Source organism: Didymella exigua (genome assembly GCF_010094145.1).
Source record: "Didymella exigua CBS 183.55 unplaced genomic scaffold M421scaffold_6, whole genome shotgun sequence".
In the NCBI taxonomy this organism is placed as follows: Eukaryota; Fungi; Ascomycota; class Dothideomycetes; order Pleosporales; family Didymellaceae; genus Didymella; species Didymella exigua.
In genome coordinates, this window is record NW_022984780.1 from 380,581 (window position 1) to 405,114 (window position 24,534).

The 24,534-nt window shown below is 57.8% G+C and overlaps 11 protein-coding genes across 11 annotated transcripts; 6 read left to right on the forward strand and 5 right to left on the reverse strand.

Moving 5' to 3' along the window:
- Positions 1-390: 390 nt before the first annotated feature.
- M421DRAFT_341551 (serine threonine protein kinase SNF1p) lies at positions 391-3,510 on the reverse strand. The gene is made up of 3 exons (XM_033589474.1): positions 2,899-3,510; positions 2,015-2,850; positions 391-1,877 (listed from the first exon to the last, which is right to left on the reverse strand). Exons 1-3 carry the CDS (start codon positions 3,273-3,275, stop codon positions 466-468), a joined length of 2,625 nt encoding a protein of 874 aa, XP_033451428.1. The 5' UTR covers positions 3,276-3,510; the 3' UTR covers positions 391-465.
- A 354-nt stretch (positions 3,511-3,864) lies between these two features.
- M421DRAFT_417842 (MFS general substrate transporter) lies at positions 3,865-6,203 on the reverse strand. The gene is made up of 4 exons (XM_033591598.1): positions 5,860-6,203; positions 5,499-5,810; positions 4,860-5,451; positions 3,865-4,808 (listed from the first exon to the last, which is right to left on the reverse strand). Exons 1-4 carry the CDS (start codon positions 5,997-5,999, stop codon positions 4,236-4,238), a joined length of 1,617 nt encoding a protein of 538 aa, XP_033451429.1. The 5' UTR covers positions 6,000-6,203; the 3' UTR covers positions 3,865-4,235.
- Positions 6,204-6,419: 216 nt separating this feature from the next.
- On the forward strand, positions 6,420-7,140 carry M421DRAFT_2702 (uncharacterized protein; the record flags this gene model as incomplete). Its single annotated transcript, XM_033588783.1, has 2 exons — positions 6,420-6,536; positions 6,592-7,140. 2 exons carry the CDS (start codon positions 6,420-6,422, stop codon positions 7,138-7,140), a joined length of 666 nt encoding a protein of 221 aa, XP_033451430.1.
- Positions 7,141-7,308: 168 nt separating this feature from the next.
- M421DRAFT_27505 (phosphotyrosine protein phosphatases I) lies at positions 7,309-7,883 on the reverse strand (the record flags this gene model as incomplete). Its single annotated transcript, XM_033588843.1, has 2 exons — positions 7,309-7,766; positions 7,841-7,883. Coding segments are annotated over 2 exons (501 nt in total), but the record flags the coding sequence as incomplete, so codon positions are not given.
- Positions 7,884-9,159: 1,276 nt separating this feature from the next.
- On the forward strand, positions 9,160-12,457 carry M421DRAFT_417846 (glycosyltransferase family 2 protein). Its single transcript, XM_033591599.1, has 4 exons — positions 9,160-9,509; positions 9,561-10,397; positions 10,450-12,168; positions 12,224-12,457. Exons 1-4 carry the CDS (start codon positions 9,339-9,341, stop codon positions 12,236-12,238), a joined length of 2,742 nt encoding a protein of 913 aa, XP_033451432.1. The 5' UTR covers positions 9,160-9,338; the 3' UTR covers positions 12,239-12,457.
- Positions 12,458-12,591: 134 nt separating this feature from the next.
- Positions 12,592-14,149, forward strand: M421DRAFT_341654 (uncharacterized protein). Its single transcript, XM_033589476.1, has 3 exons — positions 12,592-13,088; positions 13,137-13,230; positions 13,322-14,149. Exons 1-3 carry the CDS (start codon positions 13,064-13,066, stop codon positions 14,037-14,039), a joined length of 837 nt encoding a protein of 278 aa, XP_033451433.1. The 5' UTR covers positions 12,592-13,063; the 3' UTR covers positions 14,040-14,149.
- Positions 14,150-15,786: 1,637 nt separating this feature from the next.
- M421DRAFT_341622 (MFS general substrate transporter) lies at positions 15,787-17,926 on the forward strand. Its single transcript, XM_033589475.1, has 5 exons — positions 15,787-16,308; positions 16,356-16,652; positions 16,699-16,742; positions 16,790-17,164; positions 17,213-17,926. The coding sequence occupies exons 1-5, from the start codon at positions 16,075-16,077 to the stop codon at positions 17,781-17,783; spliced, it is 1,521 nt and encodes a 506-aa protein (XP_033451434.1). The 5' UTR covers positions 15,787-16,074; the 3' UTR covers positions 17,784-17,926.
- Positions 17,927-18,068: 142 nt separating this feature from the next.
- Positions 18,069-19,286, reverse strand: M421DRAFT_57024 (uncharacterized protein; the record flags this gene model as incomplete). The annotated part of the gene is made up of 2 exons (XM_033595459.1): positions 18,069-18,643; positions 18,794-19,286. 2 exons carry the CDS (start codon positions 19,284-19,286, stop codon positions 18,069-18,071), a joined length of 1,068 nt encoding a protein of 355 aa, XP_033451435.1.
- A 342-nt stretch (positions 19,287-19,628) lies between these two features.
- M421DRAFT_417850 (mitochondrial precursor proteins import receptor) lies at positions 19,629-21,952 on the forward strand. Its single transcript, XM_033591600.1, has 2 exons — positions 19,629-21,012; positions 21,069-21,952. Exons 1-2 carry the CDS (start codon positions 19,833-19,835, stop codon positions 21,794-21,796), a joined length of 1,908 nt encoding a protein of 635 aa, XP_033451436.1. The 5' UTR covers positions 19,629-19,832; the 3' UTR covers positions 21,797-21,952.
- Positions 21,953-22,115: 163 nt separating this feature from the next.
- M421DRAFT_408664 (uncharacterized protein) lies at positions 22,116-22,789 on the reverse strand (the record flags this gene model as incomplete). The annotated part of the gene is made up of 2 exons (XM_033590354.1): positions 22,116-22,711; positions 22,775-22,789. The coding sequence occupies 2 exons, from the start codon at positions 22,787-22,789 to the stop codon at positions 22,241-22,243; spliced, it is 486 nt and encodes a 161-aa protein (XP_033451437.1). The 3' UTR covers positions 22,116-22,240.
- Positions 22,790-23,644: 855 nt separating this feature from the next.
- On the forward strand, positions 23,645-24,497 carry M421DRAFT_90280 (uncharacterized protein; the record flags this gene model as incomplete). The annotated part of the gene is made up of 3 exons (XM_033597846.1): positions 23,645-23,909; positions 23,962-24,396; positions 24,451-24,497. The coding sequence occupies 3 exons, from the start codon at positions 23,645-23,647 to the stop codon at positions 24,495-24,497; spliced, it is 747 nt and encodes a 248-aa protein (XP_033451438.1).
- Positions 24,498-24,534: the final 37 nt, after the last annotated feature.

Here is a 24,534-nt window from a genome sequence, read left to right on the forward strand (position 1 = left end):
TCCCTCTGAGCATGACGCGCGCACCGCCGTCGCCGAATGGACGGTCGCCGCGTGGGCGAAGCGCGAGGCGGCGTGGCTGCTTGCACTGCTCTCGTCTGCGGTGGTCAGCGGGCTGTGTGTCCGCGCGTTCATCTTGCCCGGGCCGAGCGGCGATCTGTACGTTTTCTGGGCGCTCCCGTTCGCGCTGCTGTTCGCCATGTATGTGGGCACGACGCACCAGAGCAGGGCTATGGTGGGTGTCTGGGCCGCGCTGGTCGTGTGTGTTTTGCCCGGGCTGGTGATAGGGATTGTGTTTGCTGTGTTGAGGAGCTATTAGGGCTGCTTTTGAGACGAATGTATAATGCCATTTCGCCAGGCTTCAAGCCGGGTATAACGTATCTACAAGCCCTTGCGCCATGACCGTCTATCCTGTACACCTGCACTCACACGCTCTGACCCGGTGCACCACGCCTCTCCTCGACGCATCTACTCGCCGCTCAGCTGCAGGATCAACGTGCTGGCGACATCCAAGAAAGGAAACGGCGAAGTACACACTTTCTCGCCCTCCATGCGGCCGGCACCAATCTCCTCGGTGCGCTCGCGCAAGACGCCGCGGCCACCCTTCAACTCACTCTCGACGTGTTCGGGCAGCGGCTCGCCGTCGTCGAGGCGGCGCCAGACGCCCTGCTCGTCGTCCCAGCCGTCCTCGTGCTGGTGTTTGCTGCGGTGTGACGAGGCCAAGTTGACATCGCCCGTGGCCTTGATCTCGCGGACCAGGTTGGAGACCAGGCGCTCGTAGCCGGCACACTTGAAGTCGACGACGAAGAAGTCGCGGTCGATCGAGTACAGCTGGATGCTGACGTAGATCCAGACGGCCTCGTCGGGCTCGGGGTACGCGTCTTCGTCCGGGCTGCCTAGGCCCGTCAGTCCGTCGACCGCGTGGCTGCTTGTGCTGGTTGTTGTTGAGCTGCGGCGGCGGGACTCGGGGTCGCGGTGCAGATCGACGCGGCTTGAGTGTGTCGAGGACGGGTGCGCGACGCCGGGCGGGAACATGCCGTCTTTCCTGAAGCGCGCGTTGATGACCCATGGGTCCTCGGGGACGCGGTAGCCCCAGTCGTTGGTGTGATTGTAGTGGTGTTTTTTGCGGCCGCGGGGCTCTTCGCTGTCCGTGTTTCGTACCGTGAGCGGTTTGCGGTGCAGAGAGTGCTCGTCGTCCGAGTGCACCGCGCCTTCAGACGAGTGCGAGGATATGGATGAGCTTCGAGAATGCATGCGCGAGCGGGAACCGGATGCGTCGTGGGAGCCGTGGGAGGCGCTGCGTGAGCGGCTGCCGCTTCGTTCGCCGGATTTGCGTGGTTCAGGAATTTCCCAGTCGGCGCCCATGGCCTTGAGGGCTTTGAAGATGGCGAGCATTGCCTCAGCGGGCTGGTTCCGTGAACGGATTCCGAATTGCCATTTGGTTGGCCTTGCTTTCTTTGCAGGTAAAGCTGTCATTGGTTCCGGTCTTGGTCGTTGCGGATCTGGCAGGGTTCGAAAGTTGGGCTTTAGTCGTCGAGCATTGGCCGCGCGCTGTTCTTCAGTCTGCCCAGATGGCGAGTCTTCTAGCCCTTGTGTTGCCGGTGGCGGTCTCGGGTGACCCTTCATATACGCAGTGTGGTATTCTGTGAGACTGCTGGGCAAGATGGCGATTGTGCTGACAGGACTGCGGGCGCTTGCAAGCTGGCTGCTTGCGTTCGAGCCTTGCCTGGCGCGTTCATGATCGGCTGAAGGCGGTGGTATGATCTGAGGTCGTGGACCGCCAGCCAAGACCTGTGGTATAGATTGACTCAGATAGTCATGGCCAGTCGGAGGTGATGATGCCAAGAACGGATGTAGGTTTTGCTCGTTCGTAAGGAGTGCTACAAGGATGGTCAGTATATTGCATAAGATTTACGCTACATTGTGCCGTCCTGCACGACATCCGCAGACTGAAGGTACGGCCGGGGTACATATGCACCCCGCAACTTGGCTTGAACAGGGGGGTGGGGGCACTCACGATTTGCCTTCATCATTTGATTCTCACGGACGATCAGATACGCATCCTTGATTGCACTAGGTTCGTCGCGCGCCAGCGCTTCCTGGACATCATGCTTCGCATAACCCATCGTCTTGCCCAGCTTCGAGACGACCGTTTCGTGCAGCTTCTGGACAATCGGGGCTGGGTGGGACGGTGCCGCAGCTTTCGGGTCAATGGCCTTGTTGGGGTCGATGCCTGTGTCGAAGAACTCCTGGATGGGGGGCTCGAGGTATGCAGGGAGATCTTTGGTGAACCACGGATCCATGCGGATCTCGCCGATGGTGATGCGGTGTACCGGGTTGACCATGAGCATCTTCTTGATCAACGAGACGGCGCCGGGCGAGAGGTAGTTCGGTATGCTGTAGTTTCCCGCGGCGATTTTCTTAAACAGCGTGGGAATGTACTCGTCGTCGAAAGGCAGTCGCCCGACGAGCAAAACGTACAGGATGACACCGCAGCTCCAGACATCGACTTCAGGCCCAGCGTACAGCTTTCCGGAGATGACTTCGGGGGCAGCGTAGTTGGGGCTTCCACAGCTCGTCTTCAGGAAGTTGCCGTCGGTCATGATGTTGCTGAGACCGAAATCGGCGATCTTGACGTTGTACTGGTCGTCCAGGAGCAGGTTTTCGGGCTTCAGGTCGCGATGTACGATCTTGTGGCGGTGGCAGTACTCGACGGCGCACACGATCTGCTGGAAGAATTTGCGCGCCTTGTCCTCCTGCAGCCTGCCGTTGTTGACAATGTAGTCGAAGAGCTCTCCCCCGGCGTACTCGAGGACCATGATGATCTCTGTGGGCGTCGTTATGACGGTGTACCTGTGCTCGAGTCAGTACGGCGGCCATGTGCACCGGTCTCTGACGCACAGCTTGATGATATGAGGGTGCCGCAGCAGCTGCAGATACTGGATCTCGCGCTCTATGCGGCCGGCCATGTCGCGGGTGACCAGGCGCTTGCGGTTGATGATCTTCAGCGCGACCTTCTGGCCGCTGACCTGGTGCGTGGCCAGCTTGACCTTGCCGAAGGAGCCCTCGCCCAGCGTCCGGACAATGGTGTACTGCCCCAGCCGCTGGCTCGCCTTGGAGTCTCGCGCCTTGTTCGGTTCGACGGCCAGCGCAGGCAAGACGGGCTCGGTGCTCTGCTGGAAGTCGACCGTCTTGGTGGTGCTCGCACCTCCCCGCCGTGGGGTAGGCATGCTCAAGGAGAGCTCTTCCAGGTCCTCGTTATCGATTGCGGCCGACATGGTGGGCGATGCGTTGGGCAGCGGCGACGATGGGCGACGATAGGTAGCGGCACGACAGGCCGCGGTAGCACGACAGAGGTTGAGTTCTGCGGCACGACAGAGGTTAAGTTGTGCGGCACGACAGAGGTATACCTCAGGCTACCAGCCCGAAATCTGTGGCGTGCACCGTGGAGATTGTGCAGCTAGTCGCCGTTAGCAGGTGTATCTATCCACAATCGTCCTTCACCGTCCCGTCAACACCGCGTGGACGTCCCTTGCGTGCAACGTGGGGCAGCAATTGTTGGGCCGGGCTCATTTCGCGGACTGGACTTACGTCAGGGCCGTCGTCTACCGTGGTTGCGGCTCGAATGGCGTCGAACGTGCGCTTGGCCGCGCTGTTGTGCCCCGCTCACGGCCCCGGAGGGAAGACCATCGATGGGCTGCACGCGAAGGGTGGAGCTTCTCGTGTCACTTTCTGCGTGCTGCGTGTAATCACGTCCTGCGTGCTACGTGTGATGGAGCCTGTCTGTGGTGCACAGCAGTGGTGGCGGGCAGACGGGCCAACGTGCAGGGAGCAGTGAAAGTGCACTGTGCAAAGTCACGATACGCTGCCAATCGGCTGAGAGAACCACGCGAGGAGGCATTCGACCACCGCTCTGCCGCATCGCCGCTATCGGCTGCAGGTCTACACGCACACATTATTCTTCTCCGCACCATGCGGCAGGAGCGTGCACATCTGCGCCTGCTGCGCTCCATTTCATCACAGCTAACCCCGGTCAGAGCTATCGAGCAGTTCGCATGTCGTCAGCCCCAAATGGATCATGGATCGTGACTCTCGGCTCCAACCGCAGCACGCGACGCCAGCCGGCCCCCTCTCGTGACCACCCCCATGGGCTTCCGTGCCCCTGCCCACCTGCACGGCATTTCGAATCCTGAACGCCACCCTGGACCCATCCCCGCCCGCAAGCAGGGTCCAACATTTCATCTGAAGACGAACAAGCGTCCCAGTCCTCGCTGCTGGACCTCGCGTCGTGCAGCCCCATCCAAGAAGCCAGCTTCGCCCTCGCTGGTCGAGCTCGCGCTGCTGATCTGCTTCGCCTTGTCGTTCCCAAACACCCTCAGTAGCACCACCATGAGCGCGGCCGAGAGGATGCTGACGCACAGGATGCCAATCATGACCAGATTGCTTTTGCGGTACTTGTTCACACCCACAGAGTCGGCAGGCCATCCCGTGTACAGCGCATATGTGGTCAGGATGCTGCCCAGGTTGCCCAATCCAGACACAAGTGCGCTAGCTGCTGCAACGCCCACCTCGCCGTGGCGCGACTGGAAGATCTCGTTGGTCATGGCCATGCAGATGGGCACTGTCGGGCCCAAGCCAAAGCCCACCATCAAGAGGCCGCCGTAGCGAGCCCACGAATTCAGACCTCCTGCAAATGTCGTGACTAGCAGCCCGGTGATCTGGATCAAGACTGCTGCGCTGAAGAACAGGGCGCGGTGGTGGTGGAAGCGGTCCGAGAGTGGCGTGACTATCAAGATAGCAATCAGATCCATCTGCAAGAGTTAGCTGATGTGCATCTGATCTACGCCTGGATAGGTACTGACAATCCAGATCGGCGCTGTGAGCAAACTCAGGTCAATGCCACTGAGGCCCGGGTTAATGCCGCGGATGATGACGGACGCATAGTTCTGCGTTCCAATGCCTACGCCCACCACGCCAAAGTACATCATGACCAGCGGCCACAGCCTCCAGTCAATGAGGATGTGCCAGACGTCCTTCATGTTCCATTGGCGGCGGTGATATACCCGCGTCAGGTCTTCGTAGTGAATCCTCGCGTCCTCGCCTGTCAACGCAGGCTTGCTGGCTGGGAGGAATCGCTCCAAGCCCGTTCGGATGCGGGTCTCACCGGGAGGCAGTGGTCGATCGGGCAGCCACCAAAGAAGCGAGACCCCGACCATGAAGCCAACCACACCGTAAAGTAAAAACATCCACTGGAAGCCCACAAGCCCGCCCATGCCATCCATCTTCTGGAATCCGGCTGAGACCAGCCCAACTACAGCTGCGGAGACCTGCGATGCAGTGAAGTAGCGCCCGATGCGCTTACCCGTCCGCGACGGAGGATAGAACAGAGTCAAGTAGTACGACATGCCCGGCCACATGCCTGCGATGACAATTCCAAGAAGCAGACGAAGAAGGCTGTGTGCGTCAGTCAAATACTCTTCCCACATAATTGAAGCACGTACTAGAAGCTCCACACAGCTTTCACCGCAGTGAAGCACATGCCGATGATAGCAACCGAGATAACAATCCTGCTCATCCACGCATGCGGACTGACCCTCGACATGATCAGGTTCGAAGGCAGGTCGAAAAGAACATAGCACACGTAGAACAATGCAAGACCTGTAGACACTTGCTTGGGAGTCAGACTGAGCTGTGAAGCCAGGTCGTGGCCCTGCTTGATGTTCATCGTCTGCGCCAGTCCGATGTTCGATCTGATGGCCGAGCACATGAAATACAGGACCCAGAACGCCGGGAGAATCCTGCGATCGAGTTTGCTGCGCTCCCGTCAGTGAGAACGTGAAGGAGCCGGTGCACTCGACTCACGCATAGACTTTCTCGATTCTGGCCAGGTCGACGGCCTCCGCGCCGACTTCGACGTCTTGATGCAGGTCGCCATGCTTCGGTGCGCCGGTCTCGTGGATTTGCTTGTCGAAGACAGCATGGTCCGTAGTCGCGCTTGCCATCTCCTCGATTGTTCTACGCGGTGAGAAGATCGAGAGCACGGTAGAAGGTCAAGATGAAAAGATTATATTAAAGCCGCCAAGCGAGCAACAGCGGTTGTATCAGCTACTAAACCGATAACGGCCGGCCTGGGCCATTTGTCGATTCGCATCTGTTGATTCGCCCAGGGCCGACGGCAAGCTTTTCATCCTACTCGCTAAGTGTGTTGGGAAACCTCTTGAAGCATAGCGGGCCAGCCGCGCGCGGAAGATTTGACGAGATGGACGCGCTTGTTGGAAGGGGAGGTGATCTGCAGTGATCGGTGCGGGAGCTCGGGCGAAATAGTTTACATCATCGCTGGAGCTCGAAGCATTCGAGTTGAATTGCAGTTGAACCTCGCCGAGGTAACATCTGTGGCCCCAGACACAACGCTCATACTCAGCATGCTGTCAAACGCCTTCGCGCGATCAGCGCGCTGCATTCGTCCCATAACTAGAGCACCGACACTGTATCTCAGAGGCTCGCGACCCATCTCGACACTCCCAGAAAACCCCCAGATCGTACCTGCCCCCCCCTCTCCTCGAACACGGTAGCAAACCTACTAACCCGCCACAGTTTGTCCACAAAGATCCTTTCGACCCCACAAAATCCCTCCTCTCCCTGCTTCCCACAACCCCGCCAACACCACAGCTCGCAATCGGCACCACCTCGGCGCTCCCCGTTACGCCCCAGAGCTTCACCCCGAACCCGCTCTTCGTCCCGCTCCTCTGCAGCATCCTCGCCGTCCACGCGCCCCATGACCCCATGGTGCAGGGCCAAGCTGCTGCCTTCGCGTCGCCGGGGGGCTTCAACCTGTCGCGCCCCAACGACGGCGCGGGTGGCGCCTCGCACCAGGGCGGCGCGGGGGGTGGTAACATGGGCGGCTGGATTCACGTTAGTGACGCAAGGAACCCGCCGGATTTCGGGCGCATTGCGTGGCCCGAGGATATCTTTGGGAGCTTGGAGGTCGATGGGAAGGGCAGGATCGTCGAGGGCAGTTGGCAGGATAGCGGGAGTTATCGCGCTGTGACGCGCGAGGGGGTGTTGGGGCTTAGTGAGTTTGTGAGAGGGAAGGCTGTGGAGCGGTTGCGCGAGTTGGAGGCGCAGATCAAGGAGAACTCGTAGATGTCGCAGCGGGCGTGGGTCTGTGTGACTCTACTTGCATGTACGATTCTGTGTATAGTGTGGAGGTGCCAGCTCCCACCGAGCTGATTCTGGGTATCAAAAGCCTCTTGTGTCTATTCTTCAGCCCACTCGATTGCACGTCTAGCCCAGCTCGCCCTTCTCCAGTCTCTCGAGAAAGACCCTCGAGAACCGCACCGCCTGCTCGTACGCCGTCTCAAACCCGTCATTCGACCCATAGTACGGATCCTGCACCTCCTCCCCGCGTCCGCCTCGCCTAGTTTTCCCCCCAAACTCGCCAAACAGCATGACCCTCCCCGACCCGTCCTCGCTGCCCTTCTTCCCCACAACCCTCTTCTTCAGGTCTTTCAGGTCTTCCAGGTTACTGTCGTCCATGGCGAGGATGTAGTCGAACGTCTCGAAGTCGCTCGGGTGGAACTTGCGCGCCGCGTGCCGGTAGGTCGTTATGCCGTGGGACTTGAGGGTCGCCATGGTGCGCGAGTCGGGGCTGTCGCCGACGTGGTAGGCGCCGGTGCCGCACGAGTCGACGTGGGTGATTAGCGAGGAGATAGGTGGGGGTGATGAGGCGACGAGGGATTGGAAGACGCCTTCTGCCATTGTCGAACGGCCTGGGAGCGTCAGTTGGTGCGTTGCAGTGGGCGCGAGTAGACTTGAAGGATTGCGGGGGTGGTGGGGTACGGACAGATGTTTCCTAGGCAGACGAAGAGGACGGAGACGGGCTTGGGGGATTTTGAGTCGCTCATTATGATTGCAGTGTAGTTTATTGTCGACTGAGTGAGATTAGGTTCGTGGCACTGAGGTGCTGTAAGTTCGAGATTGAAGAGGTCATTATGGTCGACTTGGAGCTCTTTAAACTTGCCAAGACCGATGACGGATGATCGACAGGTACGAGCATATGCGGGACTTCGTTCAGCATGCTTCAGTTGGATACTAGAAATCCAATGTGTTCAGATTACCATGACCTGAATTAACTGCGAACTTCAGGGCTCGCTGTCCACCAAGTGGAGATTGCCTCAAATGGCAAGTGCAAGCAAGAACCTCGTGTGAGCTCGCCAACTCATGCGCAGTCAGCCTCTCTTCCCCACAAGGCTGTGAATGGTAGCAGTGCCGTCCTGAGCCGCAAGTCGCGATGCTAATCTCTTTCCATCTGTGGTTCGCTTGGGAGGCCTCAACGCGGTCAGAACAGCTGTCAGCTCAGTGCTCAGCCGCACCGAGGATTCGTCTCCACATACGCAGAGCTCAGAGTTGTGCAGAGCATCTTGCCTCTTGAAAGCCCAACACTGTAGTGGAAAGCAGATGAAGAGCAAGGATTGTCCCGCCACAGTGGCTGATGGCAAAGCCTCGGGCATTTGACAACCATTGCGCCGTGCGGGTGTTCTTGTGCTTGTCCTGAAATAGACGAGGCTTCGTCAGAAGGACGCGGCAACACAGCAGCGCCACATGCACAGTTTCAGGGATGCAGCGTTGCTTGGCCGGACTACACAAGGGAAGAGCTGCGCAGCCAGCTGGTCGCCGGGCTGAATAGCTCGTCGTCAGGCTCAACGCTGCCTCTAACCGCTGCGTGTATTTGTTGAAGAGCAGAGGTTCCCCAGCTGTGGAGCCAAACTTGTTTCCCGCGCATCTTGTACCTCGACCGGACCCGCAGCAGCGTCATATCGTCCTTCGCAACGGCGTTGCTAGGTAAACATTGCTGCCGTGCACCCTCCATCCCCGCCAAACGCATCTGGTTTCAAGTTGGCGCGATACGACAGCTACCTCTGCGCGGCCAACAAAGTGACTCTTAACGTGCTGGGCCATCCATAGTCACGCATTGTCACGCGTGTTTGGGCAGTGGAGTCGGTGTTCGCAACATCCGCAAGTCGACTGAAGGCGCAGCAACGCACCCAGCACCATGAGTGGCTACAACCGATTAGGTGAGTACTTGAACCTTAGGATTCACGCTTGTGCGCATTGTGATTGCGTCGCACGCATAGCCGGCTACTGCGCCCAGAGGCCGTTTCCCAAGTTCCCTGTCGCTTCCTCTCGAGCTACCAAGTCTCACATATCGAGGCTCTGCGCACTCTTTGCATTCCTCGCTACCTGTGCATTCATTCGCTGCATATCACTATCGCTGTCGCCCCTACCGCGCCTGAGGCAGTAACTAATCGCGCATCTCCACAGACGAGGACCACCAGTACGAGATGGATCCTCGACGCCCAGGTCCCGGGCGCACACCCTCGCCAGGACACCCGCTCGCAGGCTACCAGCTCGGAGACAACTATGGCTCGCAAGCCGGGCCGCTCGAAATCCCCATGGGACCCAACATGACACATCCAGCCGCTTCGGGAGACAGACTGCCATTGCAACCAAGTGTAGGTGCTTCTTGAGGAGAGTCTAGAAGCGCCAGGAGCTGACAGGCGCAGTACTCGGTGGAGAACATCCCGTACGCTGCAGGAAACTATCACGACGACTATGATCCACGACCGCAACGACACGACAGCGACTACTCGCTCGACCCGCAGGCGCATCACGATGCGTACTACAACCAGCCCTACGATCCCACGCCGCACGACGAGAGCCCGCACCAAGGCTATGGCACACAGCCAGATCATTACTGGCAGGACCAACAGGATGGAAGGCCAATGCTGGGGGGCGCCAACTCGTATGGCCCAGATCCTCACGACTTGGACGACCACATGGACCCCGAGAACCCATTTGACGACGAGCCTGTCCAGCACACCCCCAGCCCGGCGCCAATCAAGCGATGGAAGACAGTCAAGGAAGTGCAGTTGTTCAAGGGCAACTTGGTGCTTGACTGCCCAATTCCTCCGCGACTGCTGAACCAGGTTCCACATGCACAGCCCCCAGAGCGTGACGAGTTCACACATATGCGCTACTCGGCCGCCACATGCGACCCCGCAGACTTTGATGCAGAGCGCTTTACTCTGCGCCAGAAACTGTTTGCAAAGCCTAGGCACACAGAGCTGTTCATTGTTGTGACCATGTACAACGAAGAAGACGAGCTGTTTGCGCGAACCATGATGGGTGTCATCAAGAACATCGAGTACATGAACTCGCGAACCAACAGCAAGACGTGGGGCAAGGACGCGTGGAAGAAGATTGTCGTTTGCGTCGTCAGCGATGGACGTGCGAAAATTAACCCGCGAACCAGATCCGTTCTCGCAGGTCTTGGTGTGTACCAGGACGGTATTGCCAAGCAGCAAGTCAACGGCAAGGATGTGACGGCGCATATTTACGAAGTACGTGAGCAAAGTGGCTGTGTTCGGGATAATGACTAACGAGATCGACTAGTACACCACGCAAATGACTCTTGACATCAAGAAAGGTGTCGTTGGTGTCAAAAAGGGCACCACACCTGTACAGATGCTATTCTGTCTGAAGGAAAAGAACCAGAAGAAGATCAACTCGCATCGATGGTTTTTCCAGGCTTTTGGTACGGTCCTGGACCCCAACATCTGCGTTCTGATCGATGCTGGTACCAAGCCTGGCAAGGATTCCATCTACCAGCTCTGGAAAGCGTTCGATCTCGAGCCCATGTGCGCAGGCGCTTGTGGTGAGATCAAGGCTATGTTGGTGCACGGCAAGAAGCTCTTGAACCCGCTTGTCGCCACTCAAAACTTCGAGTACAAAATGTCCAACATCTTGGATAAGCCATTGGAATCAGCCTTTGGGTTTATCACTGTGCTTCCTGGTGCTTTCTCTGCATACCGCTATGTCGCTCTCCAAAACGACAAAACCGGACAGGGACCACTCGAGAAGTACTTCGCTGGTGAGAAGATGCATGGTGCGAACGCCGGTATCTTCACGGCCAACATGTACCTTGCCGAAGATCGTATCCTCTGTTTCGAGCTCGTCTCCAAGAGGAACTGCCACTGGATCCTGCAATACGTTAAGTCTTCCAACGGTGAGACTGATGTGCCCACCACAATGGCGGAATTCATCGGTCAGCGCCGTCGATGGTTGAACGGTTCCTTCTTCGCTGCAGTCTACGCCCTGGCCCACTCCTTCGACATCTTCCGCAGCGATCACTCGGCGATCCGCAAGACCATGTTCCTCGTTGAGTTCTTCTACCAGACCATCAGCATGCTCTTCGCCTGGTTCGCTCTCGGCAACTTTTTCCTGGTCTTCCACATCCTCACCGGCTCCCTGGCTACTTACATCGGCACTGCTGGTAAAGTTCTGTTCATCGTGTTCGAATGGCTTTACATTGCAGTGCTGATAACGTGCTTCATCTTGTCACTCGGTAATCGACCGCAAGGTTCGAACAAGTGGTACATGTCTATGGTATACTTCTGGTGTATTATCATGACATATCTCATGTTCGCGTCGGTTTTCATTACGGTCAAGTCGATTCAAGGTGTGGTTAACGATCCCGACGGCTTCAGCTTTGCGGACGTCTTCCAGAACACGATCTTCTTCAACCTGATTGTCTCGTTGGCATCGACATACATCATGTGGTTTGTCGTCTCGTTCCTGTTCCTGGATCCGTGGCACATGTTCACTTGTTTCATCCAGTACCTGCTCATGACACCGACATACATCAACATCCTAAATGTCTACGCTTTCTGTAACACGCACGATATCACCTGGGGTACGAAGGGTGACGACAAGCCCGAGAAGCTCCCTTCGGTCACCACCAAGGCTGACGGCAAGGCTGATATCCAGGCTCCTACCGACGATGCTGACCTGAACACCATGTACGAGAAAGAGTTGCAAACTTTTAGCGTCAAGTGGAAGGAAGAGAAGAAGATTCCCTCACCCCAAGACAAGCAGGAGGACTACTACAAGGGCTTCCGATCCGGTGTTGTCCTGTTCTGGATGCTCTGCAACCTGGGTCTTACCGCTCTCGTGCTGCAAACTGGCGGCTTGGAGGTCACGGTCGCCGACGAAAAGAAGACCGAGCACCAGACTCGTGTTGCGAACATCTACCTGGGTGTCGTCTTGTGGAGTGTTGCTGGTCTCGCGGCGTTCCGATTCATCGGAGCCGTGTGGTTCCTGATTGTGCGCATGGTATGTTTATTCCCACCCTTGACGTCCAAGGTCATCCAGCTGACATCACCGACAGTTCCGAGGTGTATAAGGGTCTGTAGCCGCAAGCAATCCCATGGGTGTTTGGCGCAGGTTTGTGTATGTATGGTACAACAGCCTTTGGTCTGGCATGCACATTAGCGGCCAGCATGATTTGATGCTATGATCGCGTTTCGTCTGTTGCATATGAGCTTCATGATTTGTTACCAGTATTATACCTCGATAGTACGCTATCTCGTATTGAATGGCATGACCTTCTGGTTCTCATAACCTCCATTGTGCTCCATCTCTGTCTCGCCGACTTCGCACCTCCACCTCACTCTCTGTCCTTACTGTGATGGCACTGTCGCAACATAGCTGCGTAGCTCTCTTGCCGCTCCGTTTGTTTCATTAGACACAGTCGCCCAGCCGTATGCTGATCTGCTTATACATCGCCCTTCAGCGCTGTTTTTCATTGCCTTCTTCCTATTTTGCGGTGTGGCAGTGATCGTATTGGTTACAACCTGCTCACTCTCACCGTCGTCATTGCCTTCTCGTCGCCCCGCACAGACCGCTGCTGGCGGTCGCCCCTTCTGTACATAAACAAACCACACACATAGAACCTTTTTCCTACCTCGCACTTCCTCGACGCGACCACACTCACGTGACTGCAATTCGCGTCCTCGATTACTATCAAACTAACAGCTTGAGCCGGTCTCACGCTACTTCGCGACGCCGAGCTTCGCTTGAACGTGTAAGTGCTCTCACCATAGCTTCCTCAGTGGCTTGCGCACAGCGAGCCCGAATCGCGATCAAAATGTTGACCTGATTCTCCTCTTAGACCGGCGTCACACGTACACGACTTCGTCTTCTCGCACTCTGCTCTCACTACACAGCTATGAGCTGGGACACAGGAGCTAGCGGCGAGTCGCTCGCTCTCGCATTGTATGGACCTTGCTAACTTCCTTCAGGTGGCGACGCATGGGGTGGCGGCGACACCTCTGGTGGTGACGCTGGAGACTCTTGGGGCATCGGTGGCGGTGATGGCGACGACGCCTGTCGAATGTAAGTCCTCACTCCCACCCTCAGTGTGCACTCAACGATAGCTCTTGACAGCTACATCAACATTGGTTCACCATGCTGACACTATTCACAGCTGCAACCAATCTGGCCACTTTGCTCGCGATTGCCCGGACAAGCCTGCTGGCGGCGGTCTCACTGGAGAGTGCTTCAACTGCGGCGAAGTCGGCCACAACAAGGCAGATTGTACCAACCCTCGATTCGAGCGCGCGTTCACCGGAACTTGCAACGCCTGCGGTATCGAGGGTCATGCTGCTCGCAGCTGCCCGACCAATCCAATGAAGTGCAAACTTTGCGGCAAAGAGGGCCACAAAGCCCTGGAGTGTAAGGAGCGCCGCCTGATCGACTGGGATGGTGTTCCAGAACTCGAGGCTGAAGAGGCCTGGGCCAAACTTATCGACGCAGCCAAGGAGAAGGATCTCGATGGCTTTCGGACATGCCTGAAGGCCTACGCTCGCGCAGTTGTCGAACACTTCGTCCTTCCTGACGTCGAGGCCGCTCTCCGTGAGGATGGTCTTCCTGTCTTCCTCGTTGCCCTTCGACAGGAAATTGCGGTCAACATGACCATTGTCGACGTGATCGGCAACCCGGAACGTGAATTTGTATTGACTATCCAGCTCTCCGAGAAGCCCCGACGAGCGAAGATGGCCCAAGGCTGGCCCAAGGACGCAGCCGAGAATCTGCAGCGTCTTGCTTCGGCTGGCTTCATCCAGGATCGCGGTGTACCCCTCTGCAGCAACTGCGGCGAGCTCGGTCATGTCCGCAAGGTAAGGCACCTAATCCTTCGAGCTTAACTTCGCTAACATTTGCCAGCACTGTGAGCAGGAGCAGCCCGAGCTTGTCTCGAATACTCCCGCCGTTCAGTGCGTCTACTGTTCGGAGGAGGGTCACCGTGCTCGTGACTGTCCTAAAGAGCGCGTCAACCCTCATGCTTGCAAGAACTGCAAGCAGGAAGACCACATCGCCAAGGAGTGCCCTGAGCCCCGCTCCGCTGAGGGTGTCGAGTGCCGCAAGTGTAACGAAACCGGTCACTTCTCCAAGGACGTAAGATGGATCTTACACCATATGATTTGCTTCGACTGATATGTCTACAGTGTCCCAACTTTGAGGCTCGTCCTCCTAGGACTTGCCGTAACTGTGGCTCCGAAGACCATATTGCGAAGGAGTGCGATCAGCCTCGGAACCCAGACAACGTGACCTGCCGAAACTGCGAGAAGCAGGGACACTTCTCCCGTGACTGTCCGGAACCCAAGGACTGGTCGAAAGTACAATGCCAAAACTGCCAGGAGTTCGGACACACCATCAAGGTAAGATATCTCTTGCAATACCTGCGATCACATGCTAACTCTTTGCAGTGCTGTAAGGCCGCTCCCGTCGAGGGAGAAGCCTTGGGCTCAGGCGGTGCTGTCGAGGCCACTGGTGACTGGGGGACTGGAGATGCTACTGCCACGGCTGGTGGAGAATGGGGCGCAGGCAGTGGAGGTGGTGGCTGGTAGAGCACCGACTCTGTCTCGCCTACAGTAAGACTACCATGACACGACTTCAAGTATCACGACGGCAGCTTCACCTACGATGGTTGGAAGAGAAGGGAGATGCGAGTGTTTGAATACCTCTTGCGAAGTTTGGCCGACTTTTGAGCTGCCGAACGTGCTGAATGAACAGATTTCTCACTACCTGCATAGTGCCCCTACTCTGGCTGCTTTCAGTTGCAATTGACCCGATCGACAATTGGAGTGACGGGGTGGGTTAAGGCCAGCTAGTACAGCAGTCGGAAGCCGCTCACAGCCGCTAGGTTCAACCCCGCACCAACTACAACCTCTTTCCGCCCTCAACACCAGCACCCAAGACGGACGAAACCCAGAGGCCATGTACCGAGGTATCTCGCCGTGCTCAAGCGCCTTTAGTCACCCGCCAATGCCTTTGCTACTGCAGACCACAACACTCACACCCTCGTGACGAGGAGTCTCAGCATGCCTTTTCTGGTGCACGTAGCCAAATAACGGTACCCCAAACGTGCTCGGTGATCACTCCACGTCGGCGAGCGAGGTATATCCAAGACTGACCCCGCAACGTGGTCACTGGGCGCCATGACATGCGGATCTTCCTCCGCTCCGCTGAAGACAATCCGCCAAGAGCCGCAACCACGCTTCTGGAGTCGTGACCTGCCTCACTGCCACACCGCGATGGCGTCCGGCCTAAAGGGTATTCTATCGCCGCATACAGATGGTCTGGCCAGCTGCCGACGCTACTGACGTGCTTGGCTGAAGATTGCCGCGTGGTCTCGAACTCGCGGGCAGGACGACGATGGCTCGTTTTGGAGCCTTCTCCTGTCGACCAAGACCGGGGTGCTTGGTTAGCACTGACGCTTTAGCTACGGTGTTTTGACTGGTGCGACAAAGGTATCTTGATGATCGTCTGCAACTGATGAATGGGTGGTCAAGATAAGAATTCAGCTGTGGAACAATAACAACAACAACAACTTGTGTGGCTCGATCGTAGAGCCCTCGCGTGTTGGTTGTTTGGTCGGTGCCTTCATCGAGCTCAGGGCAAACGCAGCTGCCCTCGTAATCCCAACACTCCGGCGCTTTGTTTGAACAAACCACTGGTGCACTCGGAGCTTGGTACCCCACGATTTGGACCGATCTTAGCTCCACACCAATACGATTCCAAGCAATACTGAGCCCGCTATCCTTCAGTCAATGAGCTTCCGAGTCCCCCATGAACACTTGCAAGGCTGGAACATGCTTGGAAGCCAAGGTGCTATTAACGAAAATTGCCGCGGCCGGGCTTGTAGATGTAGAGATATAATTATGGTTCATGCCCTGATTGATGCTGGAGATCGACAGGGGGATTCCAGATTGCTCACTGAAACTCGAGTACACCATGACGAACAGCAGCAGCGACGACGAGTACAAGCCTGGCACAATCCGCCAGGAGAAGTTCGATGCGACTGTACCTCATTACGCCGACACTGACGTCGACGGCATCGAGGAGAAGAGGATTGTGCGCAAGATCGACTGGAGACTGTTGCCCATCCTCGGCGCCCTGTACTCCATTTCCCTTGTATGTTGTATTCGCGTTCCCTACCAGCTCCAACTCACACACCATAGATCGACCGCACCAACATCGCCAATGCCCGTGTTGCAGGTATGGGAGCCGACCTGGGGCTCAATATCGGCGATAGATACACCATCGCCCTCGTGATGTTCTTCCCGACATACTTCCTCTTCGAACTGCCTTCCAATATCGTCCTGCGCAAAGTCGGGAGTGCTAATTGGCTTGCCTTCATCGCGCTCTCATGGGGTGCTGTCATGATCGGCCAGGGCTTCGTCACGAGCTGGCAGGCACTCACTGCGTGCCGTGCGTTGCTGGGTTTCTTCGAAGCGGGCTTCTTCCCGGGCTGTGTGGTCAGTACAACCATTCCCTACCCTGTGTTCTCGCTGACAAATACAGTACCTGATTACGTGCTGGTACAAGCGACGTGAGATGCAGAAACGGTCCGTACTACCCAGCCTGACCCACGAACCGTCACTGACAAACACAGCCTGGGCGGCTTCTACCTCGTCGCCGTCGGCATCGGTGGCATCGCCAACATCCTCGCCTACGGCATCATGCAGATGGAGGGCGTCGGTGGCATCCGCGGCTGGCAATGGATCTTCATCCTCGAGGGAATCCTGACCTGCGTCGTCGCCATCGGGGCGTGGTTCATCATCCTCGACTTCCCGGACAGGGCGGCGAAGCAGGGTTTCCTGAACGAGCGCGAGGCAGCCTTTGTCCTGCGCCGCATCGAGGAGGATCGAGGTGATTCTGAGGCCGATCCGCTTACGTGGGCCAAGTTCTGCAAGCATCTCAGCGATCTGAAGCTGTGGGCTTTCTGCACTCTGTTCATGAGCACCACCGTGCCTGTGTATGCTTTCGCGCAAGTATCCCATTCCGAACATACACACACACTTCTGACATGCACCAGCTACTTCACTCCCGTCATCCTCGTCGGCCTGGGCTACTCTGCCGGCATCGCAAACGCCCTCTCGGCGCCCCCCGCCGTGCTCGCCATGATCACCGCCTTCGGCTTCGCCTGGATCGGCGACAAGTACCAAGTCCGCGCGCCCATCATCGCCGCGCAGAGCATAATCTGCCTCATCGGGCTGATGATCGTCGCCTACGCCACCAACGGCGGCGTCCGCTACTTCGGCGTCTTCCTGGGCATCATGGGGTCCCAGGGCAACGTGCCAGCCATTCTGACGTACCAAGCCAACAACATCCGTATGCAAAGTAAGCGCAGCACGGCGAGTGCGCTGCAGATTGGGTTTGGCGCCATCGGCGGTATCATCGCGTCGACGGTGTTCCGCCAGCGCGATGCGCCGCGCTATGTTGTCGGGCTATGGATTGCTGCTGGGCTGCAGTTTTACACGTTGATAGTGTTGGCGGTTACGAGTTGGTATTTCCGCAAGATGAATCGCAGGACTGATGAGCAGGTCGCGAGGGGTGAGGTGCCGGATGCTATTGAAGGGCAGATTGGATTCAGGTATACCATCTGAGTGGCGCGGGTGGAGCGGTGTGTGGTGTGCAGAGAAGTGGAAACTGTGTCGGATGCGGAAGACGAGATGGTGGTTTCTGACAGCTCTTTGGCACGATGCGAGAGGGACATGTATTCTTAGGTAGCAGAAAACAACGTCCGCACATGAACAAGTATTTTGGCAGCCTTCACAGGGGTTTCTGTACTCGAGCGATGCACGAACAGTCTCTCGTACCTCCACGACATCAAGGAAACTAGTCTTACGGCCGCCTTTTTCTACCCCCAAGGACGTACTACTCATTCCAATCTAGCTTACCACCCTCCCCCATCCAAACCCTCTCACGCCGTTGCTAACCCACACACCCTCGCCCACCTCCACAGTCCCAACGTCAATCGGCTCTTCCATACAGTACCCCTTCCCCAGCGCCCACCTCCGACTCGTGCCGCGCTGTCCGCCGGCGCCGACCTTGGCGCTGCGCACGCTATGGCCCCAGCGCCCAGCGAACGGTTTGCGAAGCTCACCTTCATCTCTAAGATCGTTTTTCTGCTGCGGATCATCGTGTTTCTCGCCTCGGCTGCTTTCGTCCCGGCCACTGTGGCCGGTCTTGAAGGCTTCCGGCACGCCTACAGGAGGCGTGACCCACCTCCCGCCGCGGAAGAAGTAGAGAGAAGTCAGCGTGCCTTCGGTGACTTCGTGCACGGTGTTGTACAGGATGACTTCCCTGTGAACTGGCGATGCGGGGTTTTCCGGCAGGGCGCGCGACCGGCTCGCGTCGTAGACGTCCCGCTCTGTCGTCTTGAGGAGCGTGAAGGGCGAGCTGGGCGTGGGATGGGTGTCTACGCGCAGGTTCCACTCCGGTGGCGCTGGGATGGCGGGTAGGTCTTGAGATGCTGATGATGCGGGGTGCCAGTTCGAGTCTTGGTTCCCTGCTGGGAGCGTGACGCCTTTGCCTAGAGTTAGAGCACCGCCCGTCAGTGGCGAGGGTTTGAAATCCTTGGGCTCAGGCGGTGGAGAGGACTGCGACGAGTCACCTGCAGGCAGGGCGTCTGTGGGTCCGAGATCCAGCGCGCCGCCGGTCAGCGGTGAGGAGCTGAAGGGCTTCTTCGCCTGCTGTTGAGCGGGATGCACTTTCGGAGCTGCGTGTGGAGAATCGAACGAAGCCGGGTACAGTGTGGTTAAGGGCACCGCTGGGATTGGCAGGAAGTCCACGCTCATATTTGCCTCGGCGTCAAACGAAATCCTGACCTTCAATGGCCCGTCTTGCTTCTCCTCTTTCGCCCGCCACTCCGTGACTCGCTGCTGAAGGTTTCGATGCAGAGCTGTGCCGTCGGCTAGGAAGGCTACTACAGGGGAGAAGTCGAAGTGTTGTGCGGCTTCGACCATACGGTCGCGGTGATACGTCAGCATGTAGAACGGCGAGGGCGTGATGAAGTTCAGCTCCGGTCTTGAATTCTCTTTGCTTGTCAAGAGGAGATGGTCGTAGCGGATGGAGGTGAAGAGTTGGAACGTTGGGGTGGATGACATGTTGGATGTCTGGGTGAAGAGTTGTCTGCGGTGTCTGCTGCGCAGTAGTCTTTGGGCTCGATGTTCAAGGTGTTCCTTCAAGGCGTACCAGAGCCAATATCAGTAAAGAATGCTGTGGAAGTGTCAGGCTTGATGATGCTGAACGCTCTATGCTCTGTTGCTGTTGCTGATGATCGACGAAAGTCAGTTCTGATTGGACGAGCATGCCTGTTCATGACGTTGTCACGTGAAGATGACGGCGACGAGAGGCGAGGAAAGCTGTCGAGACGGAAAAGAGAGTAGTTTGTGTGGGTAGCAGTCAGAGCCGTACTGGCCACTCTGCGAGTGTGGTGGAGCAAAGGTAGAAACGTGGTGAAAGAGCTGTGTTGACGTGTTCGGTGGTTGCAAGGACGACCATGAAGTCATCCCGTGCATGGGCCTCGACTTGGAATCTTTCTGGCGCGCAGCTTCTGCAGCTTCCTCCATCACCATCGCCATTGAGCGCCCTCCCCTCCGACTTTGTCTTCGACTTTGTATTTTCGTACCTTCCCTATTCTCTTCTGCACCATGGCCAACACATCCGGCAACGCGCCGGCCCCCGTGCTCAGCGCGCCCGGGCCGTTCCCCGTAGGCATCCCCGAGCCCGGCACAAGCTCATTCTGGGACCGGTTATCGAGCTGGGCGTCGGAGAACAAGGGCGTCGTCTACACCATCGCTGGCGTGACGCTTGTCGTCGGCGCGGGCGGAGCCATCTACTACTTCAACTCGTCGGACTCGGGCAGCGACGCATCGGCGGCCGGCACAGCAAACAAGCGCAAGAAGCAGCGCGAGCGGCGGCGCGAGAAGGAGCGGGCAGCGAAGGAGCAGACCACGGTCGAGCCCGCGCCGGCTGAGAAGAAGGCGGCGGGGGCGGCGAGCGGCGACGACGAGCTGCCGGACGTCGACCAGAGCAGCGTGGGCGCGCTGTCGGAGGAGACGCGCAAGGAATACGCGGCCAAGCTCAAGGCGGCGGGGAACAAGGCGTACGGGTCCAAGGACTACAACCACGCCATCGAGCTGTACGGCAAGGCGATCCTGTGCCGGCAGGATCCCGTCTTCTACTCGAACCGCGCGGCGTGCTACAACGCCATGTCAGACTGGGAGCGCGTCATCGACGATACGACGGCGGCCATCAACCTCGATAACGAGTACGTCAAGGCGCTTAACCGCCGTGCCAACGCGTACGAGCAGGTCGAGCGCAACAGCGAGGCGCTGCTCGACTACACAGCGAGCTGCATCATCGACGGCTTCCGCAACGAGAGCAGCGCCCAGAGCGTCGAGCGCCTGCTGAAGAAGGTGGCCGAGCAGAAGGGCAAGGCCATCCTCGCCGACAAGGAGAAGAAGCTGCCGAGCCCGACCTTTGTCACAAACTACCTGCAGAGCTTCCGCCCGCAGCCCGCGCCCGCCGGCCTCGACGATGACGCCGACCTCGATGACGACAGCGCCCGCGGCCAGCTGCGCAAGGGGCTCAAGGCCATGGCCACGCGCACCGCCGAGGGCTATGCCGAGGCCGCCGCCGCCTTCGACCGCGCCCTGGAGCTGGGCGACCTCGGCGAGCACGAGGCCTTTGCCTACAACATGCGCGGCACCTTCCGCTATCTCAAGGGCGACAACGAGGACGCCCTGCACGACATGGACAAGAGCGTCGAGCTGCAGCCCGCCCTGACGCAGAGCTTCATCAAGCGCGCCAGCATGCACCTGGAGCTGGGTACGTACTTTTCTAATCCCCTCCCTCCCCCTACGGCCAGCCACTGACCCCAACAGCCAACCCTGAGGCCGCCGAAGCCGACTTCGCCACTGCCCTCGCGCAGAACGACAAGGACCCCGACATCTTCTACCACCGCGCCCAGCTGCACTTCATCAAGTCCGAGTTCGGCGACGCCGCGAAGGACTACCAGCGCTCCATCGACCTCGACGAGTCCTTCATCTTCTCGCATATCCAGCTCGGCGTTACACAGTACAAGATGGGCTCCATCGCCTCGTCCATGGCCACCTTCCGCCGCTGCATGAAGAACTTCTCCCAGGTCCCCGACGTCTATAACTACTACGGCGAGCTGTTGCTGGACCAGCAAAAGTACCAGGAGGCCATCGAGAAGTTCGACACGGCCGTCGAGATGGAGAAGTCCAGCAAGCCGCTGGGCATGAACGTCCTGCCCCTCATCAACAAGGCGCTCGCCCTCTTCCAGTGGAAGAACGACTTCAACGAGGCCGAGAAGCTGTGCGAGAAGGCACTGATCATCGACCCGGAGTGCGATATTGCCGTCGCCACCATGGCGCAGCTGCTCCTCCAGCAGGGCAAAGTCACAGAGGCGCTCAAGTACTTCGAGCGCGCGGCCGAGCTGAGCAGGACAGAGGGCGAGATCGTCAACGCCCTGAGCTATGCCGAGGCCACCCGGACGCAGCTCGAGGTCCAGGAGAAATACCCCAAGCTTGCGAGCAGATTGGGCGCCATGGGCGGTGCTGCCGGTGCGGGTGGCTTCGGCATGAGGTAGATGATGTCGATTGGATTGTGGAGTGTTGGTGTGGAAAGTTCGAACTTGTAATTACTACTACTCTGCTCGGACGGCGTGTTATCTGTCATTGTCATGTGGAATGGCGCTGTAAAATGTACATGTACATCAGCTTCGAATGAATATGCGTCACTTTAATATGTTCCAAGGTTCTTCAAACTATACTGCATCTGCAGTTGTGGAGTAATGTGGTAATACGACGTGTGCTGTGTTACTTCTACCAGCCTCGGAGGAGGCTTCGTTCCAGTCTTACGGTGGATTCTGCACAGCGTAACCGCTTGACCCTGCATGTTCGGACGCATCAGCACTTGCTGCGATCAAGTACATTAGACGGCATTGCAGTCACGGATTCTCGATTCCCAAGCGCTCGTGAAGCTGTCGACGAACGACCATCCAGCGGCCGGGCCCCACTTCCCGCTGCCGTTCCTAGCGGCCGCTCATCAATCTAGGTGTACATCCTTGGAATCTAAAGCCGAGTCGGTGACCCACTGCCTGCCCATGCTCGTGATGCCAACGCTCGTGATAGCCCATGCTCGTGACTGTCAATGCATCGAATCTGTCGGCGAGCAGCCTGCGCCGCATAACCGAGAGGGCATGCTCGTAGTGCGCGTTGCCAAATCTCCACATGTGTTGGCAGAAGCATGCTAAATCACTCCTTTTGCCGACGTGCAGGCCCCCAATTAACGCATCGATAGATCTGCTTCTCCGGCCAGAGCGGCGTTGAACATGGTTTGAGACGTTTGCTCGTGGGCGTGGGGATTGCATGTGTGATCTGCTTCTGACTCCAACATCGCCATTGACAGCAGCTTCGATGCGAGCTTGTCCACAGTCGCGTGTGGCAGCAGCACTGCCGAGCCTGGTGCTCACCACCTCGCCGTGGCATACGCGCGCCGCAATCTAATATCTGTAGTTAGGCGCCGCCAACATTTAGCTCGCATTCGAGCCAAAAGCGGGGCTGACCAATAGCTTATGCATGCTATTCTCAGGCCATTTGCGGCCTTTACGACTGCTTGTGGGCATTTATCAGCCGTTGTGCTGCAAGGCGCCTGCAGGGAGCTATAGCCACGCCCAACCTCTTGTTCGTTCGGGAAAGGCACAACGATCCAGCCTCGAATTGGCGTCGTCGAGCAGTCATGCTTTTGTTGGTTTTTTACGGGACGCCTGAGGGGCTTTCAGCGTCGCTGTTGGACATTGTCATTGTCGCCCTGCACAAGGCAGACTTTGTTGCTTTGCCGCACGAGCGTGGAGGCGATGTTAAACATCCAACACCGTGGCACGAGACTGCGTCGTGCGAATGGAGGCTCAATACGAGAAGCAGCGCCATGACCATGCGGCTCAGACAAGCAGTGAGCATGCACTCCCGCCGTAACACCCAGGGTCCTTGTCCGCTCTTCCTATTTGGACGTATCAGCGCTTACAACGAGACAAGGTTTAGGACCCGCCTGCTGCTTCAGGGTCACACCAGCTCCTAGATGCCTGTCGCCGCACGGTTAGCAGAGGGGACATGTGGTCGCGAACATGGTCGCCTCCATCTACTTGCATGCAGATGGTGTGTGATCTGGGCATGCCAGCGCGGCCTGTCCAACGTCGAAGAGCAGGGATGTAGAACGGGTAAAGAGGTATAAGAAAGTTAGCCGCCAGGTGCCAGAGAGACGCTGCACGCCGACGACACTGACTGCTCCTTCTCTGGTGAACGCACGGTGAAGGCAAAGCCCGTGTAGGGAAATATCTTCGTCACCTTCGGTCAATTTAGGTTTGTTCACCTTCAACCTCTCTACCTTTCTCCCACGAACCGCCACTTACAGACTTCTCCAGTAGATCATCGTCACTATGCGCTTCGTACTTAGAGCTGCCGTATCGGCCCTCGTCCTCTCGACTGGCTCGGTCACTGCTCTCGCTCTGCCTAGCAAACAGGTCTACACTCCCTCGGACAACTTCGAGAAGCTCTCCAAGCTCCAGGCTCTCATGCCCACGAGCGCCCTCCCAGCTCCCGATGGCCTGCAGCTCAAGTACGTCGTCCTCGGTATTGGCACGCAGAACTACACCTGCTTGACCGGCGACGAGAACGCTGCTCCCGGCACCACTGGCGCCACCGGTAAGTGCCCACCAACACAGCAAAGAATAATCATACTGACACAACAATACAGCCCAGCTCTACGACATCGGCACGCACCTCTCCACTGACCCCTTGGCTCGCTGGACAATCCCCTCCATCTCGCCCCTCGCCCTCTCCTTGTCGACCTCACCCATCCGCTTCGTGCAGAACCTGCAGTCGCTCGGCTATGAGCACATGGTGGGTAACCACTTCTTCTCCGGCGCCTCGCCTGTCTTCGCCCTGGACCAGCTCCCCTCGCCCTTCCCCACGACTATAGTCGCCAAGCTCAACGAGACCGACGCGCCCACTGCGTCTTGCCCCGGCACCGGCAAGGAGGGCGCGATCAAGTGGCTGCTACTCAAGGACACCAAGGGTCTGAGCCAGGGTGGCATTGATACCGTGTATCGCATCGAGACTGCTGGTGGCAACAAGCCGGCTTCGTGCAAGGGCCAGAAACAGACGTTTGAGGTCAAGTACAGTGCGCAGTGTAAGTTCCTTGCAACTGGAAGAATACGTCTGAGCCTGGCTAATGTGTGTCTAGACTGGATCTTTGGCCCCAAGAGCACCGGCCACGACGTCTCGACCTAGGGCGTCGGGCCGCTCAACTGCTTGCTGACGTACCTTG